The sequence below is a fragment of the Bufo bufo genome, chromosome 9 (assembly GCF_905171765.1).
Source record: "Bufo bufo chromosome 9, aBufBuf1.1, whole genome shotgun sequence".
Classification (NCBI taxonomy): Eukaryota; Metazoa; Chordata; class Amphibia; order Anura; family Bufonidae; genus Bufo; species Bufo bufo.
The window spans coordinates 9526903-9546673 of record NC_053397.1 but is presented as its reverse complement, the minus strand read 5'-3'; the positions used below and the strand labels follow the sequence as shown (position 1 = coordinate 9546673).

At 46.9% G+C, this 19771-nt stretch overlaps 1 protein-coding gene across 1 annotated transcript in view; it reads right to left on the bottom strand.

The window, feature by feature from the left end:
* Nucleotides 1–19771, bottom strand: part of GRM7 (glutamate metabotropic receptor 7) — a 349469-nt gene that overhangs the window by 220038 nt on the left and 109660 nt on the right. The window contains exon 2 of the mRNA XM_040408112.1: nt 10835–11051. Within this exon, the coding sequence (XP_040264046.1) occupies nt 10835–11051 (217 nt within the window). The remainder of the gene's footprint in view (nt 1–10834; nt 11052–19771) is intronic.

Genomic DNA, 19771 nt, shown 5'->3' with positions numbered 1-19771 from the left:
CCCGACTAGACAGAGTTAACCCTTTCTGACCCTAATGGCAGTTTTTTTTCCAAACGTCTTAGGACAGGTTCACATGAGTTTTTTCGTTGCTGTTTTGAGGCTGATTTTCCTGCAGGTTTTTCAGCCAGAAGGAGGAGAAGTAGAATCCAGTGTGACCTGAGCTGTCCGCTCTGCACGGTGCTGAACCTGACCAAAGAGCCCCTCCTCCACTACCGCAGGATCGACACCGAGGTTCCTGATGTAGTAGGGCTGAGTTTCTCATCGGACACAATGGGCTGTCATTTGTATTTAATCTCAAATTTTCTAACTTAGTATCAGTGTAAAGAAAAGAGAGAGCTGAAATAGTAATTAACTCCATGGAGTGCATTGCCTGACTGATAATGAAATAGTAGATGTCACCTGCAGTCCTATGTAACACCACAGATAACACAGTGATAACTCTCTGAGTACAGATAATGTAGTGGATGTCACCTGCAGTCCTATGTAACACCACAGATAACACAGTGGTAACTCTCTGAGTACAGACAATGTAGTAGATGTCACCTGCAGTCCTATGTAACACCACAGATAACACAGTGATAACTCTCTGAGTACAGATAATGCAGTAGATGTCATCTGCAGTCCCATGTAACACCACAGATAACACAGTGGTAACTCTCTGAGTACAGACAATGTAGTAGATGTCACCTGCAGTCCTATGTAACACCACAGATAACACAGTGATAACTCTCTGAGTACAGATAATGTAGTAGATGTCACCTGCAGTCCTATGTAACACCACAGATAACACAGTGATAACTCTCTGAGTACAGATAATGTAGTAGATGTCACCTGCAGTCCTATGTAAAACCACAGATAACACTGTGATAACTCTCTGAGTACAGATAATGTAGTAGATGTCACCTGCAGTCCTATGTAACACCACAGATAACACAGTGATAACTCTCTGAGTACAGATAATGTAGTAGATGTCACCTGCAGTCCTATGTAACACCACAGATAACACAGTGATAACTCTCTGAGTACAGATAATGTAGTAGATGTCACCTGCAGTCCTATGTAACACCACAGATAACACAGTGATATCTCTCTGAGTGCAGATAATGTAGTAGATGTCACCTGCAGTCCTATGTAACACCACAGATATCACAGTGATAACTCTCTGAGTGCAGATAATGTAGTAGATGTCACCTGCAGTCCTATGTAACACCACAGATAACAGAGTAATAACTCTCTGAGTACAGATAATGTAGCAGATGTTACCTGCAGTCCTATGTAACACCACAGATAACAGAGTAATAACTCTCTGAGTACAGATAATGTAGCAGATGTTACCTGCAGTCCTATGTAACACCACAGATAACAGAGTAATAACTCTCTGAGTACAGATAATGTAGTAGATGTCACCTGCAGTCCTATGTAACACCACAGATAACACAGTGGTAACTCTCTGAGTACAGACAATGTAGTAGATGTCACCTGCAGTCCTATGTAACACCACAGATAACACAGTGATAACTCTCTGAGTACAGATAATGCAGTAGATGTCATCTGCAGTCCCATGTAACACCACAGATAACACAGTGGTAACTCTCTGAGTACAGACAATGTAGTAGATGTCACCTGCAGTCCTATGTAACACCACAGATAACACAGTGATAACTCTCTGAGTACAGATAATGTAGTAGATGTCACCTGCAGTCCTATGTAACACCACAGATAACACAGTGATAACTCTCTGAGTACAGATAATGTAGTAGATGTCACCTGCAGTCCTATGTAAAACCACAGATAACACTGTGATAACTCTCTGAGTACAGATAATGTAGTAGATGTCACCTGCAGTCCTATGTAACACCACAGATAACACAGTGATAACTCTCTGAGTACAGATAATGTAGTAGATGTCACCTGCAGTCCTATGTAACACCACAGATAACACAGTGATAACTCTCTGAGTACAGATAATGTAGTAGATGTCACCTGCAGTCCTATGTAACACCACAGATAACACAGTGATATCTCTCTGAGTGCAGATAATGTAGTAGATGTCACCTGCAGTCCTATGTAACACCACAGATATCACAGTGATAACTCTCTGAGTGCAGATAATGTAGTAGATGTCACCTGCAGTCCTATGTAACACCACAGATAACAGAGTAATAACTCTCTGAGTACAGATAATGTAGCAGATGTTACCTGCAGTCCTATGTAACACCACAGATAACAGAGTAATAACTCTCTGAGTACAGATAATGTAGCAGATGTTACCTGCAGTCCTATGTAACACCACAGATAACAGAGTAATAACTCTCTGAGTACAGATAATGTAGTAGATGTCACCTGCAGTCCTATGTAACACCACAGATAACAGAGTGATAACTCTCTGAGTACAGATAATGTAGTAGATGTCACCTGCAGTCCTATGTAACACCACAGATAACACAGTGATAACTCTCTGAGTACAGATAATGTAGTAGATGTCACCTGCAGTCCTATGTAACACCACAGATAACACAGTGATAACTCTCTGAGTGCAGGTAATGTAGTAGATGTGACCTGCAGTCCTATGTAACACCACAGATAACACAGTGATAACTCTCGGTGACGTCTGTATAATGAAGGCTAATTGGATGCAGGTATGTAGCTCTCGTCTCCTCAGGTAAGTGGGAGGTTAAGAGCTTCTAGAGGATGATTTCAGTCATCTCTTTGCCCTCGTCTTCTCTGGAGATGAATGATGTCTCCTCGGCTCTGCAGACAGGACAGAAGGATGAACATCACCCATCACAGGAACCTACCTACTCCAGGAGAGGTAAGTTATCGCCATCGGTATAGATTGATATCCAGATCCCAGCCGGAGCTTCAGGGGGCTCAGAGACGGGGTCGGGGGTGATCTCATTCATGGAGTCAGGACCACAGCAGTCATTAATATCTATGGTCATTGGCGCCCCCCTTGTCACGTGGCTGACGGTGGCACAGCTCTTACCGAAGCATCCCAAGCCCCTGCAATGTTGGCGCTGCACCTGGCACAGGAAGGGTTGTACTGTGTCCTAAAATCTAATAAGGCTGCATCTGGCATAGCAAAGGTCCCCCCCACCCACCCAGGCTCGGACTGGCCCACCGGTGGGCCCCTGAGTAAAGTGAGCCCCCTGCTCACCAACACAACATCTTAAATAACCGATATTATCCTAATAAACCGGGCAGACTATGCAGTTAGTTATTATAGACGAATTAGAAGGTTAAGATGGGACAGATGGGCGCCAGCCAGTATCCTCTGCCCTGGGACCCACCTTTTGAAGTTGTTGCCGAGCGTCTTGTTGCCTCTGTGTGGGCAGGTAATATTTGCAGGTCACTGTACACTGGGCCCCCAGAATGAATTTCACTGGTGGGCCCCAGGCAACCCAGTCCGACACTGCCCCCACCCCTATCGAGCTTGTATGTCTTGCAAGGTTCTTGGTGCAGCTGGGAACAACTTTTGGTATGCTTGGCAGAGGAGACGTCCTACTGCCATACGACTGTTCATGCAGGTGGCACAGCCAAACACCCACTGTGCATGCCCCTGCAAGGTCCGTGATGGTCCTCGCCCTTCTCCAGGCAGATGCTGCAAGTAACCGCCTATCCGCAAGGTTTATGGTGCACCTGGCACTGCAAGGGTCCTGGCCAAACCCAAAGCTTAGAGGTTCTGCATCTGACACAGCAAAAGTCCCACTGGCCACTGCTCTCCCAAAACTGGTGCAGTGATTGGATCATCGAAGAACAAAGTCACCAGAAGGTTCATGGTGTTGGTTGGTTGGCAAAGGAGGGTCTTACACCCTTCATATTGGACCAGCTCTTCTCAATCCGCTGCCCAGGTCCTCAAGGGTCATGTGCACTACATACTGTGTGGTCAGGGCGGACTGATAGCTATGACATCATGACAAGTCATGCATCTGAGGTCAGGATCTATGGCAGCTGGTGAAGGTGGCATCATGGGTATCATGGCTCATGGGTAATGCATAGAGGGGACATCATTTAGTATCTCAGGCCCATCCATATTGCTCCATAACCATTGGAACCGGCAAATACAATTAGATATTAGTATCTGCATGGCACCAGGGTCACTTGTCACCCTATGGCTGTACATAATACAGGCCTTGGCATCACTGGAGATGGCACCAGGGTAACATGACACCCTATGGCTGTACATAATACATGCCTTGGCATCACTGGAGATGGCACCAGGGTCACTGACACCCTATGGCTGTACATAATACATGCCTTGGCATCACTGGAGATGGCACCAGGGTCACCTGACACCCTATGGTTGTACATAATACATGCCTTGGCATCACTGGAGATGGCACCAGGGTCACTTGTCACCCTATGGCTGTACATAATACATGCCTTGGCATCACTGGAGATGGCACCAGGGTCACCTGACACCCTATGGTCGTACATAATACATGCCTTGGCATCACTGGAGATGGCACCAGGGTCACTTGTCACCCTATGGCTGTACATAATACATGCCTTGGCATCACTGGAGATGGCACCAGGGTCACTGACACCCTATGGCTGTACATAATACATGCCTTGGCATCACTGGAGATGGCACCAGGGTCACTTGTCACCCTATGGCTGTACATAATACATGCCTTGGCATCACTGGAGATGGCACCAGGGTCACTGACACCCTATGGCTGTACATAATACATGCCTTGGCATCACTGGAGATGGCACCAGGGTCAATTGACACCCTATGGCTGTACATAATACATGCCTTGGCATCACTGGAGATGGCACCAGGGTCACATTACACCCTGGGCTGTACATAATACATGCCTTGGCATCACTGGAGATGGCACCAGGGTCACTGACACCCTATGGCTGTACATAATACATGCCTTGGCATCACTGGAGATGGCACCAGGGTCACTTGTCACCCTATGGCTGTACATAATACATGCCTTGGCATCACTGGAGATGGCACCAGGGTCACTGACACCCTGGGCTGTACATAATACATGCCTTGGCATCACTGGAGATGGCACCAGGGTCACTGACACCCTATGGCTGTACATAATACATGCCTTGGCATCACTGGAGATGGCACCAGGGTCACTGACACCCTGGGCTGTACATAATACATGCCTTGGCATCACTGGAGATGGCACCAGGGTCACTGACACCCTATGGCTGCACATAATACATGCCTTGGCATCACTGGAGATGGCACCAGGGTCACTGACACCCTATGGCTGTACATAATACATGCCTTGGCATCACTGGAGATGGCACCAGGGTCACTGACAATAACATGTAGCTTCCTACACACCAATCACTCCTGGGACTGGGCTGGGTAACAACCATTAAGAATGAAGAATTAAATGATTACAGTTTTTTTTTTTTCCATTCACTGACAGCAAGCAGAGGTCTTTAATATGGAGAGTGTTTCAGAAAGTTGCAGAAGTGAACAATCAGTTCTTGAAGTTGATGAGTTGGAAGCAGGAAAATGAGGGAATGTAAGGATCTAAGCGAAGGACCAAATGTGATGTGTGGACGACCTTGTGGGGGCTCCCGGCATGTGGGGGCTGGTGCCCACCCAGCGCGGTCCAAGGAAGGACAACCAGCGACCAGAAGCCATAGTCATGGGGGGTGAAGGGGAACCAGTCTGGTCCGATCAAATAGAAGAGCTACTGGGGAGGAAACTGCTGACAACATTACTGCCGGTGATGATAGAAAGGTGTCTATAGGGCGGTAGTATACAATATTAGGTGTCAGGACGCACAGGGCACCACAGTTTTCTGTCTATAGGGCGGTAGTATACAATATTAGGTGTCAGGACGCACAGGGCACCACAGTTTTCTGTCTATAGGGCGGTATTATACAATATTAGGTGTCAGGACGCACAGGGAACCACAGTTATCTGTCTATAGGGCGGTAGTATACAATATTAGGTGTCAGGACGCACAGGGCACCACAGTTTTCTGTCTATAGGGCGGTAGTATACAATATTAGGTGTCAGGACGCACAGGGCACCACAGTTTTCTGTCTATAGGGCGGTAGTATAGGATATTAGGTGTCAGGACGCACAGGGCACCACAGTTTTCTGTCTATAGGGCGGTAGTATAGGATATTAGGTGTCAGGACACACAGGGCACCACAGTTTTCTGTCTATAGGGCAGTAGTATAGGATATTAGGTGTCCGGACACACAGGGCACCACAGTTTTCTTTCTATAGGGCGGTAGTATAGGATATTAGGTGTCAGGACGCACAGGGCACCACAGTTTTCTGTCTATAGGGCGGTATTATACAATATTAGGCGTCAGGACGCACAGGGCACCACAGTTTTCTGTCTATAGGGCGGTAGTATACAATATTAGGTGTCAGGACGCACAGGGCACCACAGTTTTCTGTCTATAGGGCGGTAGTATAGGATATTAGGTGTCAGGACGCACAGGGCACCACAGTTTTCTGTCTATAGGGCGGTAGTATAGGATATTAGGTGTCAGGACACACAGGGCACCACAGTTTTCTGTCTATAGGGCAGTAGTATAGGATATTAGGTGTCCGGACACACAGGGCACCACAGTTTTCTGTCTATAGGGCGGTAGTATACAATATTAGGTGTCAGGACGCACAGGGCACCACAGTTTTCTGTCTATAGGGCGGTAGTATAGGATATTAGGTGTCAGGACACACAGGGCACCACAGTTTTCTGTCTATAGGGCGGTAGTATACAATATTAGGTGTCAGGACGCACAGGGCACCACAGTTTTCTGTCTATAGGGCGGTAGTATACAATATAAGGTGTCAGGACACACAGGGCACCACAGTTTTCTGTCTATAGGGTGGTATTATACAATATTAGGTGTCCGGACGCACAGGGCACCACAGTTTTCTGTCTATATGGCGGTAGTATACAATTTTAGGCATTACGGCTATGGCAGATCGGTAGAGACACTAAGTGACTATGGAGAGAACCTGGATGAATGGAGTCTTCTCCACCAAGACCTGAAGTTCAGATTTATAATGAAGGGCTAATCGGGGGCGGCTCTGGCGGCTCATAGCTGTCGGCACAATGGATGGCGGTAGAATCGCCACCGAAAGAACAATAAAATCATCAAACTTCCAAGTGTCATGTCACGAGTCTAGTGTTCGCGAGGTCAGCGGCCCCGGCTCTGAAGGGCCATAAACGAATTCTGCCGCCACCTGATGAATAATAACCGCTAACAAGCTCCTGCGCGACAGATTGGAAGAGGGATTCTCCATTACTGCTCCTCCGGGAACTGCCAGGAAGGACAGACGCCAGCTGGCAAATGGCACAGCCAGGAGGGGGCGCCGGCCCTGACTGCCACCGTGCAGCGGGTAGTGATAGTATCCAGAGGTGGGAACCCCCCAGGCTTCATAGACCTGCACCCCCAGAAGTGAGTCATCAGAAATGGCATCTTGAAATATTCCTGTCATTCTGGTACATTATATCATATAATAACCCTGCTTTATTCATAGAAGAGGCGAGGAATATGATATAATGCCCCAGTCCTTGGTGTGCAGTGATATAATGCCCCAGTCCTTGGTGTGCAGTGATATAATGCCCCAGTCCTTCATGTGCAGTGATATAATACCCCAGTCCTTGGTGTGCAGTGATATAATGCCCCAGTCCTTGGTGTGCAGTGATATAATGCCCCAGTCTCTGCTGTGCAGTGATATAATGCCCCAGTCCTTGGTGTGCAGTGATATAATGCCCCAGTCTCTGCTGTGCAGTGATATAATGCCCCAGTCCTTGGTGTGCAGTGATATAATGCCCCAGTCTCTGCTGTGCAGTGATATAATGCCCCAGTCCTTGGTGTGCAGTGATATGATGCCCCAGTCCTTGGTGTGCAGTGATATAATGCCCTAGTCCTTGGTGTGCAGTGATATAATGCCCCAGTCCTTGGTGTGCAGTGATATAATGCCCCAGTCCTTCATGTGCAGTGATATAATGCCCCCGTCTCTTTTCTCCAGTGATATAATGCCCCAGTCCTTGGTGTGCAGTGATATAATGCCCTAGTCTTTGGTGTGCAGTTATATAATGCCCCAGTCCTTGGTGTGCAGTGATATAATGCCCCAGTCCTTGGTGTGCAGTGATATAATGCCCCAATCCTTGGTGTGCAGTGATATAATGCCCCAGTCCTTGGTGTGCAGTGATATAATACCCCAGTCCTTGGTGTGCAGTGATATGATGCCCCAGTCCATAGAGTACAGTGTATCGTCTCCTTTTGTTACTTAGTTGCTGATTTGTTGCTCGTGGAGTATATGACATTCTTCTGGATTGCACTGGGATAGAGCAGTGGTGTTTTATCTGGGTCTCTCCAGCTGTTGTTGGACTACACCTCCCATCATCCTCTGACAGTGGCTCGGATCGGTAGTTTTTACAGCAGCTGCAGCAGCACAGGTTGAAAACTACTGGTGTAGAGGGTAAAGGGTTACAGACGCACCTGAGGACTATGCAGGGTGCTCCGGGTCTCTCTCCTGCTGCCCCGATGCCATAGCTAGCCTCTGGACTCTGCTGCCTGTGTATCACTAAGGAGCCCATTGCTTTCGTTCGGAGCACACTTGGCAGCGCTCTCTAGACTGTCTCTGCGCTCATCTCACTTTCTAACCGGACATATCTGCGGCACGGTGGCGCCTCTCCAGCACAGCGCAGCGGATTTTAAGGCCCTGCAGTACTATTAAAAGATAGAATTCAGCCAAGTTTGACATGGCCGGTTAAACCCCCCCCCCAACCAATAGCACGCATCCGCACGCCGCGCTCTGTAACAGGCAGCCATGATCTCTCGGTCCGAGATGCGTCTAAAGCAGGAGTCGGGCTTTTGAAGTCAGTGCGACCAGAGGCTCATTCCTAGTTTTGATGGCGGCTGAGAGCGCGGGCTCCTTACATTATTAACAAGGTGGATTAGAGACATGGTCGGTGCACGGCGGGCGCTGCCATCATTAAGCACGCCGGCAGAGACGAGGATCCGAAGTCTGAGAAGCCGACCGCACCATGGCTGCCGGATCCTGCGCCTTTAACATCTCTAGGCTGGGGTTTAATGGGCTTCCTCCTCTGTACTCCATGTGCAGACACCATGTAACGTCTCTCTTTATTATGGGGGGTCTCGCTGGAGACTTGACCCTGGGTTGTGCGGCCCAGCTGTGTGGGCTGCTGCACAGGGGCCCTCGTCTGCCCCTTCACACACTGAAATATCATCGCTCACAAATATTACTGCCTGGGTTATGGCCCTTGTGTATACGGCAGCGAAGCAGTGGCGCCTGGACTGTGCTGACAGCGCCGGCAGGAAGCTCGCTTTAGGGGGTGGCAAATGGGGCAACTGCCCAGGGCCTCCAACTCCAGTGCCCCCCGGATGGAGCAATCTCAATTTACCATTAAACTCTTCACGCCAACAGGGAATGTACAGTTAACCCCTTTTTATTACCTACACCACCAAGGAACGTAAAATGAAGCCCTTTCAGTGCCTTACACCACCAGGGAGGATACAGTTAACCCTTCAAGTACCCTAGACCACCTGGCAATGTGCAATTAACTCTTCATATTACCCCGAATCACCAAAGAAGGTTAAATTAACCCCATTCACTACCTTGGATCACAGGGCAATGCAAAAGTAACCCTTTCCCTACCTTACACCTCCAGGAAATGTAAAATTGACCTTTTCACTAGCCTAGACCACCAGAGGACATAAAATGAGCCTTTTCCACTGGAATATACAATTAACCCTTGCGCTACTCTAGACCACCTAGCAATGTACAATTACCCCTCGCTATTACCCTGAATCATCAAAGCATGCAAAATTAACACCCTTCACTCCATTGCACCTCAAAAAATTAACCCTTTCACTACCCGGGACCATCAGAGAATGTAAAATGAACCCCGTTTACTGCCTTAGATCTCCAGGGGATGTAAAACTAAACACCTTTCACTGCTTTAAATCCCCAGAGAATATACAATTAACCCTTTCACTAACCTAGACCACCAGGGAATGTACAATTGACCCTTTCACTACTCATGTAAAACTAACACCTTTCACTGCTTTAAATCCCCAGAGAATATACAATTAACCCTTTCACTAACCTAGACCACCAGGGAATACACAATTAACCCTTTCACTACTCATGTAAAACTAAGCACCTTTCACTGCTTTAAATCCCCAGTGAATATACAATTAACCCTTTCACTAACCTAGACCCCCAGGGAATATACAATTAACCCTTTCACTACTCATGTAAAACTAAACACCTTTCACTGCTTTAAATCCCCAGAGAATATACAAATAACCCTTTCACTACCCTAGACCCCCAGGGAATATACAATTAACCCTTTCACTACTCTAGACCACCAGTGATTGTCAATGTTAGAAATGAAATGACTAAATATAGCAGCCCTGTTTCGGTTTCCATTTTCTATAGTTTTTTGTTCGAGGGGGCAGATTTCCCGCTGACTTTTCAGGTATTACTGAGTATTATATAATATAAAGGTAACATAATGCAGCATAGCAGAGTGCCGTGCATTGTGGGGTCCGAGACAAGCTATTAGTGGGGTGTCTGTCAGCACAGGGTGAACTGATTCAAATAGAAGAATTAAGAATTATGGATGCTGCTTTGGAAGTGACTGGAGTATGACATGATGTAACTCAAGCTCAGTAGCCTACCCCGAAGTGACTGAAGATTACAAGTGAATATACTGGGAGGAGCCCTCTGAAATGTCATAGAAGAATTGGTCGGCATCTTCATGCTGGAGACATTGGAGGATGCCGCCATCGCTATCCGTCCAGTGACCTCTAATAACCCCAAGATTATTATAGATTAGTCGCTCCTTACCTTCTTCTCTGGAAATTTGCATAAATGACTCCACCCCTTTCTCCCCATAACTTCCTTCTGACGCCAGCGTGGACACGTAATTCCATCCCATTGACTTGACGATGTCCACCATGGCCTGGGCCTGGAAGGAATCCGGAGGGACCACCCGAGAGAAGAAGTCATAGCGGCGGTCATCGCTCAGCTCAGGCGCAGTGGAGCCGTAACTGATCTGCGGGATCTGCCGGGAGAAAAGGGACAAGACATCAATATCAGGAACCCCAGAAGCAACCAAAAACTCAACAGCACATGGAAGTCCCTGATCAGGTCAATGTAGTCAGCCGTGGCAGGCTCCCGTAGACCTGCGGACTCATGCAAGGCAACGCACGTTCCTCATTCTGGATCCTGGGAAAGCTGGGTTACGGGAGTGTCATGGGAGGAGTGGATGCAGCATGGCGTTGTGCTGCGTCCGTCCCTACGAATGATAGTAAATGGAAATCGAACCAGCTGTCCGGGGGCTGTGAGTGATCAGCGCTTCGCCCCCCGGAGAGGATGTAAATGGAGGATGAAGCCATAGGGATAATAAGCGGGACATGAGATAGAAGCGTAAAGACAGACCCCGGGCCTGTACTATCAGATATCCCGCTCTCCCCGTGATAGATCTACAGTCGGCCGGCGCAGCTATCTACTCCACATCTCTAAAGCGTTTTATGTTTCCCTATTTCATGATAATTTACCATTCATGAGAGACGCCATAAGCGCGAATTGGAATTTTATTTTGTAATTTTGTGTAGATGCCAAGTGAAATGCATCAACAATGCCGAAGAACAGAACATGGCGCACAAAGGAGGCTCAGCCGCGGTATATTAGTCACATCACTCAAGTTAAAAGTTTAAAGAGACCACTACACAGATAGCGAAAGTGATCTGAAAACATAATGCCTCCTCCTGCAATTCTCTATGTTATACTCCAGAGCTGCACTCACTATTCTGCTGGTGCAGTCACTGTGTACATACATTACTTATCCTGTGCTGATCCTGAGTTACATCCTGTATTATACTCCAGAGCTGCACTCACTATTCTGCTGGTGCAGTCACTGTGTACATACATTACTTATTCTGTACTGATCCTGAGTTACATCATGTATTATACTCCAGAGCTGCACTCACTATTCTGCTGGTGCAGTCACTGTGTACATACATTACTTATCCTGTACTGATCCTGAGTTACATCCTGTATTATACTCCAGAGCTGCACTCACTATTCTGCTGGTGCAGTCACTGTGTACATACATTACTTATCCTGTACTGATCCTGAGTTACATCCTGTATTATACTCCAGAGCTGTACTCACTATTCTGCTGGTGCAGTCACTGTGTACATACATTACTTATCCTGTACTGATCCTGAGCTACATCCTGTATTATACTCCAGAGCTGCACTCACTATTCTGCTGGTGCAGTCACTGTGTACATACATTACTTATCCTGTACTGATCCTGAGTTACATCCTGTATTATACTCCAGAGCTGCACTCACTATTCTGCTGGTGCAGTCACTGTGTACATACATTACTTATCCTGTACTGATCCTGAGTTACATCCTGTATTATACTCCAGAGCTGCACTCACTATTCTGCTGGTGCAGTCACTGTGTACATACATTACTTATCCTGTACTGATCCTGAGTTACATCCTGTATTATACTCCAGAGCTGCACTCACTATTCTGCTGGTGCAGTCACTGTGTACATACATTACTTATCCTGTACTGATCCTGAGTTACATCCTGTATTATACTCCAGAGCTGCACTCACTATTCTGCTGGTGGAGTCACTGTGTACATACATTACTTATCCTGTACTGATCCTGACTGAGTTACATCCTGTATTATACTCCAGAGCTGCACTCACTATTCTGCTGGTGCAGTCACTGTGTACATACATTACTTATCCTGTACTGATCCTGAGTTACATCCTGTATTATACTCCAGAGCTGCACTCACTATTCTGCTGGTGGAGTCACTGTGTACATACATTACTTATCCTGTACTGATCCTGAGTTACATCCTGTATTATACTCCAGAGCTGCACTCACTATTCTGCTGGTGCAGTCACTGTGTACATACATTACTTATCCTGTACTGATCCTGAGTTACATTCTGTATTATACTCCAGAGCTGTACTCACTATTCTGCTGGTGCAGTCACTGTGTACATACATTACTTATCCTGTACTGATCCTGAGTTACATCCTGTATTATACTCCAGAGCTGCACTCACTATTCTGCTGGTGGAGTCACTGTGTACATACATTACTTATCCTGTACTGATCCCGAGTTACATCCTGTATTATACTCCAGAGCTGCACTCACTATTTTGCTGGTGCAGTCACTGTGTACATACATTACTTATCCTGTACTGATCCTGAGTTACATCCTGTATTATACTCCAGAGCTGCACTCACTATTCTGCTGGTGGAGTCACTGTGTACATACATTACTTATCCTGTACTGATCCTGAGTTACATCCTGTATTATACTCCAGAGCTGCCCTCACTATTCTGCTGGTGCAGTCACTGTGTACATACATTACTTATCCTGTACTGATCCTGAGTTACATCCTGTATTATACTACAGAGCTGCACTCACTATTCTGCTGGTGCAGTCACTGTGTACATACATTACATATCCTGTACTGATCCGGAGTTGCATCCTGTATTATACTCCAGAGCTGCACTCACTATTCTGCTGGTGCAGTCACTGTGTACATACATTACTTATCCTGTACTGATCATGAGTTACATCCTGTATTATACTCCAGAGCTGCACTCACTATTCTGCTGGTGCAGTCACTGTGTACATACATTACATATCCTGTACTGATCCTGAGTTGCATCCTGTATTATACTCCAGAGCTGCACTCACTATTCTGCTGCTGCAGTCACTGTGTACATACATTACTTATCCTGTACTGACCCTGAGTTATATCCTGTATTATACTCCAGAGCTGCACTCACTATTCTGCTGGTGCAGTCACTGTGTACATACATTACTTATCCTGTACTGATCCTGAGTTACATCCTGTATTATACTCCAGAGCTGCACTCACTATTCTGCTGGTGCAGTCACTGTGTACATATATTACATATTCTCTCACCCTGCTTTTCTAGAAAGCTCCGCAAGTGTTTTGCAGATCCACGGATCCGCAAAACACGGACACCGGCAATGTGCGTTCCACATTTTGCGGACCACACATCACCGGCACTTAATAGGAAATGCATAATCTTGTCCGCGGACAAGAATTGGACATGTTCTATTTTTCGCAATTCTGGACCCGGGCAACACATCGTGTGGCCCCATAGAAATGAATGGGTCCGCAATTCCGTTCCGCAAAATGCGGAACAGAATTGCGGACATGTGAAAGGACCCCAAGCACTTTACTGGCAATCATTTTCAGGGATGCACTCTTACAAACTGTACTGTGACATCACTGTCTATTATCTTTTGTGACACAGTGAGGGGTTGTGCCTGGGAAGGCAGGTATTTTCCTCCCAGTATGTGCGGCTGGACTGGTTTCTAGCCAGGTGAGGTCAAATACCGGACCGGAGTTTAAGTGCTGGTCCGGGTTTTGGCAGCACCTGGCTGTCCTTAAATAGTCAGCTGGGCTCAGCAGAGATGTCTCTGTTTTTGGGATCTGAGGCTTTGTGCTGTGCTGAGAGCCGCACACTCGGAGAACAGGCCCCCTAAAGCCTGGACTAGTGGAGGCAGAACTGCCAGCAAGGTGACTTGTGTTATATGAACTTTCCATTGTGTGTGAATTAACACCAAGACTGCAAAGTTACTGCTGTTTTGTGCAATTGCCTCAAATGTGAATAAACACTGACGTTTTGCGTTAAGAACTTGTACTTTGCCTCTGTACTGCGCCCGCTTACCCTATCTACCAGAGCGAAACCCCACAGTACATATAATGCACACATGTAATATGCGCGCTCCTGACCAGCTTCATATGTCATTGGGGGTCAGTTTCAGGACGTCTGCTGTTTACAGACATCTCCTCATATATTCCTGTAGTCAAATTATAAAACTGTTGTCTCATCTATCAAGGTGTCAGTGAATATCAGCTCTTTACGGTCCTCCCGCTGCCCCAGGTCCCGGCCGTCGTTACTTGTCATTAAAATGTCAAAATTCTGCTCTGTTTATGGATGTGTCTGTCCGCCCGGTGATTGATCCGCGCTGTCGGTCTAGTGACGGTACAGGCAGCGCAGGGCGGCTCACTGCAAACTGCAGCTTTATTTACAGTGCTATTCACCTGCACCAATGATCAGTTTCTTCCATTTGTTGCTTTGTTTAAGATGTGAAGATAAGTGCAATTCCCTATCCTCCGTGCCAGCTACTCACCTCTCCTCCATCAGGCCACAGCCATGAACAATGACTCCAACTTAGCTGCAGGTAGTCTAAAAACCATCATAGACTGTTATGCTATTTATCCCTCATACTTTAGACTACAGCTCTGCTCATTCCTACTTTACACCACAACTCTTCTCTATCATTGGTTCCATCCATTACTTGACTCCAGTTAAGCTGTATTGTCTATTGGAGTGTAGGTAGTTTGAAATCAGCCTATTGTCTCATTAAGCTGCTGCTTTCCAATGCTTTACAGTGCAACTCTGCTCTCAAAGGTCCCAGCTATGATCAGTGGCTCCAGCTGTATTGTTTATCAGAGTCCCTCTTTCTGCTCTCGGGAACATGTTTAGGGTTGAGCAGAGAGAAGGGCTGGTTACCTTAATAGAAACATTGAACAATCTCTGGAGTAATTCTCCTGAATGAAGGAATCCTGCGAGGACATCAATATCTGCGCACAGGTGGAATAAGAATGATCTCACAAGACGTTCCCCCTGTGCTAAGCGTTATGCCCATGACTAGGAGCACTCCAGTCTCATGGGGAAAGCCTTAGGGGTATGGGAAATTGTTTTCTCTAATCTTCAAGGAAGCACAAGCGATACGCATGTATCCAATCCATAAGCTCCATCTTCATTTTACATGTGCCGGGGTACGGGGCATTCACCCCTGGTCAGGGATTTCCATCGGTGATTGTGCGCCAAAACCAGGAGCGGAGCCTCCACAGACATAAGGTATAAGGCCTCTTGCACACGGCCGTGTGTCCCCCGTGGCCGTATTGCGGCCCGCATACGGTGGGTCCGCAATACACGGGACACCGGCCGTGTGCATTCCGCATCACTGATGTGGACCCATTAACTTAAATGGGTCCACAAATCCGGAGATGCGAACGGAAGCACGAAACGGAACCCTACGGAGTGATTTCATGGGGTTCCGTTACGTGCTTCCGTTCCACAAAAAGATAGAACTTGTCTTATCTTTTTACGGAACGGATGGATCGCGGACCCCATTCAAGTGAATGTGGTCGCGATCCGCATGCGGCATCCCCACGGTTGGTGCCCGTACATTGCGGACCGCCAGCGGACGTTCGTTGTGCAATTGGCCTAAGGTAAAGATCTGCACCTGTTCTGTGTTTCGGACCGGACCTGGTTTTGGCTCAAGATCACTGATGGAAATCACTGACCGAACACTGACTGTTTACGCTACCCCTGTTCAGGGAACTTGGATCTTTGCATCAGAAGATGGATAAAGGAATTAACCAGCACGGAATGATCTAGAAATGAAGTGGCCGCTGTCTTTATGGACATGAATGGCTATGGAATAGGGTGGATTTTATTATAGATTTTAACCATTGACACTCCGTACTGAGGTTCACCATGGGGCCCTCGGCCCTTCTTCAGGGGCCACATAGCTGCAATCCTTGGTGACATATGACTGCACCATGGTATGTTTCTGATTGCTCTGTTTCTCTGCAGACAGCACAATGTCAGGCGGCTGCTGCTGTAATTGGCAGGCAGAGAATCTTTCCTTTCTTCAGAATCATTTGAGCGTCGTCTCTGGATTTGTGCGATTTCCTGCGGCCTCGCATTTACAGAAACTCTTATCATTGCAGCTGGATGTCTCTTCTGGAGGCTGCGGCTCATCCGGCCTCTGACACCCGGGGTACTTAGCTGCTCTTAATTTATGTTAATACCAGGATGCACTGCACTTAAGGACACTGAGCACACTTCTCATCATCCCTCTCGTGGTTAACCCTTTCATTGGAGGCTAAGCACAATAGCTAATGTTCTACAGTGCTGTAGATGATTGCTGCTGATGATGATGATGAAGCTTACAGACTTTGCTCCTTTGATTTCCTATCCTCACATCATGACGTTATACTCCTGTCCTCACGAACATCATCATATGAAAGGACAGGGCACTGTCCCCCGCCAGATCACTAAACTCCTTTCCTGAAATACTCTGCGCTGCAGAGGATCCTACTCTTAGACTGGAACCCTCCACAAGACTGGAACTCCTTTGCTAAAATACTCTGTGCTGCTGGAGACCCTACTATTCAAATGTGAAAACCTCACCAGATCAGCACGCTCTTCTCCTGAAACACTCTGTGCTTCTGGGGCCCTTTTCCTTCCACTGTGACCCTCCATTTAAGCCCTGTCATCCTCCCTCTCCATCCTGATCTCCTTTCTCATTAGCAATCCTTGCACACGTTCTCAATTTTCTATCTGTTACATTGTTTCTTTTCAATGTTTTTTTTTTTGTAATTAAAAGGAGACAAATAATTACAAATCCAGTCAGTCCCTTAAATTAAATTATCCTTGCGACCCCTTAAAATGAGTTTCCAATATGTTTATTCCAAAAACACTCCTGTCCCTAGGGTGTGGCACTGTTTTTACAAGAAAGTCGCCATGTTTTTGTAAGGGCCCATTAACATGGCCGTATGAACGGGTGCGGGCCCATTCATTTCAATAGGGCCGCAAAAGATGTGGACAGCACACCATGTGCTGTCCGCATCTGTAGTTCCGTTCTGCGGCCCTGCAAAAAAAGATAGAACATGTCCTATTCTTATCTGCAAATGCGGACAAGAATTAGCATTTTCTATGATAGCGCTGGCCATATGCGGTCCGCAGATATAACCGAACACACATGGACCAGCATCTGCGTTTTGCAGATCTGCAAAAGACTACGGTCATCTGAATGAGCGGAAATACTGAAAAAAACACTTACAGTAGATAAGGGGTTCCAATTGTACCTATTTAATGCCAACCAACCCTTAACTGTATGCAGATGAGACACTGCGCCACTTTTAAAGCCCTCACAGATATTAGGGTTGGCATTTAAGGCTGGGTTCACACGGGCGTTGCGGGAAAATGTGCTGGTGCGTTACGGGAACACCCGCGATTTTTCCGCGCGAGTGCAAAACATTGTAATGCATTTTGCACTCGCGTGAGAAAAATCGCGCATGTTTGGTACCCAAACCCGAACTTCTTCACAGAAGTTCGGGCTTGGGATCGGTGTTCTGTAGATTTTATTATTTCCCCTTATAACATGGTTATAGGGGAAAATAATAGCGTTCTGAATACAGAATGCATAGTACAATAGCACTGGAGGGGTTAAAAAAATAATAATAATAATTTAACTCACCTTAGTCCACTTGATCGCGGCCCGGCTTCTCCTTCTGTCTCCTTTGCTGAACAGGACCTGTGGTGAGCATTAATTATAGGTCAAGGACCTGTGGTGACGTCACTCCGGTCATCACAAGATCCATCACCATGGGATCATGTGACGGACCATGTGATGACCGGAGTGACGTCACCACAGGTCCTTGACCTATAATTAATGCTCACCACAGGTCCTGTTCAGCAAAGGAGACAGAAGGAGATGCCGGGCATCGTGATCAAGTGGACTAAGGTGAGTTAAATTATTTTATTTATTTTTTTAACCCCTCCAGCCCTATTGTACTATGCATTCTGTATTCAGAATGCTATTATTTTCCCTTATAACCATGTTATAAGGGAAAATAATACAATCTACAGAACACCGATCCCAAGCCCGAACTTCTGTGAAGAAGTTCGGGTTTGGGTACCAAACATGCACGATTTTTCTCACGCGAGTGCAAAACGCATTACAATGTTTGGCACTCGCGCGGAAAAATCACGGGTGTTCCCGCAACGCACCTTTTCCCGCAACGCCCGTGTGAACCCAGCCTCATGGTCCATACTGGCGAGCTGTAGGGAAGGTCCTGGTATTTGCACACGGGATGCCTATCTTTTTAGTCACTTGATTAGCATTTTTTGGGGTGTCCAATAGGCCAATTACACCCCTAGTTTTGTTTTATTAGGGTATCATACAGAGACCTTCATTTAAAGGGCTCAGTTCTAGTGACAGACACAATTTAAAGGGGTTGTCCACACTGGGTCTAGTAGGGCAGATGGAGGTGGAGGGAGTAATAACTACAGAGAGTGACACACAGACCCTGACATCAATGGGCACCGTTTAATATTACATTTGTATTGCAGAGAGACGAAGACTGGTCAGGTCACTTCTTCTAGGAGCACGAATCTTTGGCTCAAGGAACCTTTGAGCAAAATTGAGGTTTTTCCATAGCAGAGTATCCCTTTAAGGGCTCGTTCACATGAACGTGTGAAGCCCGTGCTGTGGACCGCAAATTGCGGTCCGCAATGCACGGGCACCATCTGTGGGGCAGGCGCATGGGGATCGCAGATCCATTCACTTGAATGGGTCCGCGATCCTTCTGTTCCGCAAAAAGATAGAGCAAGTTCTATCTTTTTGCGGTGCGGAAGAACGGAACGGAACCCCAGAAAGCACTCCGTAGTGTTCCGTTCTTCCGTTCCGCATCTGCGGATTTGCGGACCCATTGAAATGAATGGGTCAGCATCCGTGATGCGGAATGGCCACGGAACGGTGCCCGTCTATTGCAGATCAGCAAATGCAGTCCGCAATACAGCAACGGGCAGCACACGTTTGTGTGAACGAGCCCTAAGGCATATTCTTTACTATTACCGGACAATATGGCTGCTGCAGCCACAATGGGCGAATGCGTGCC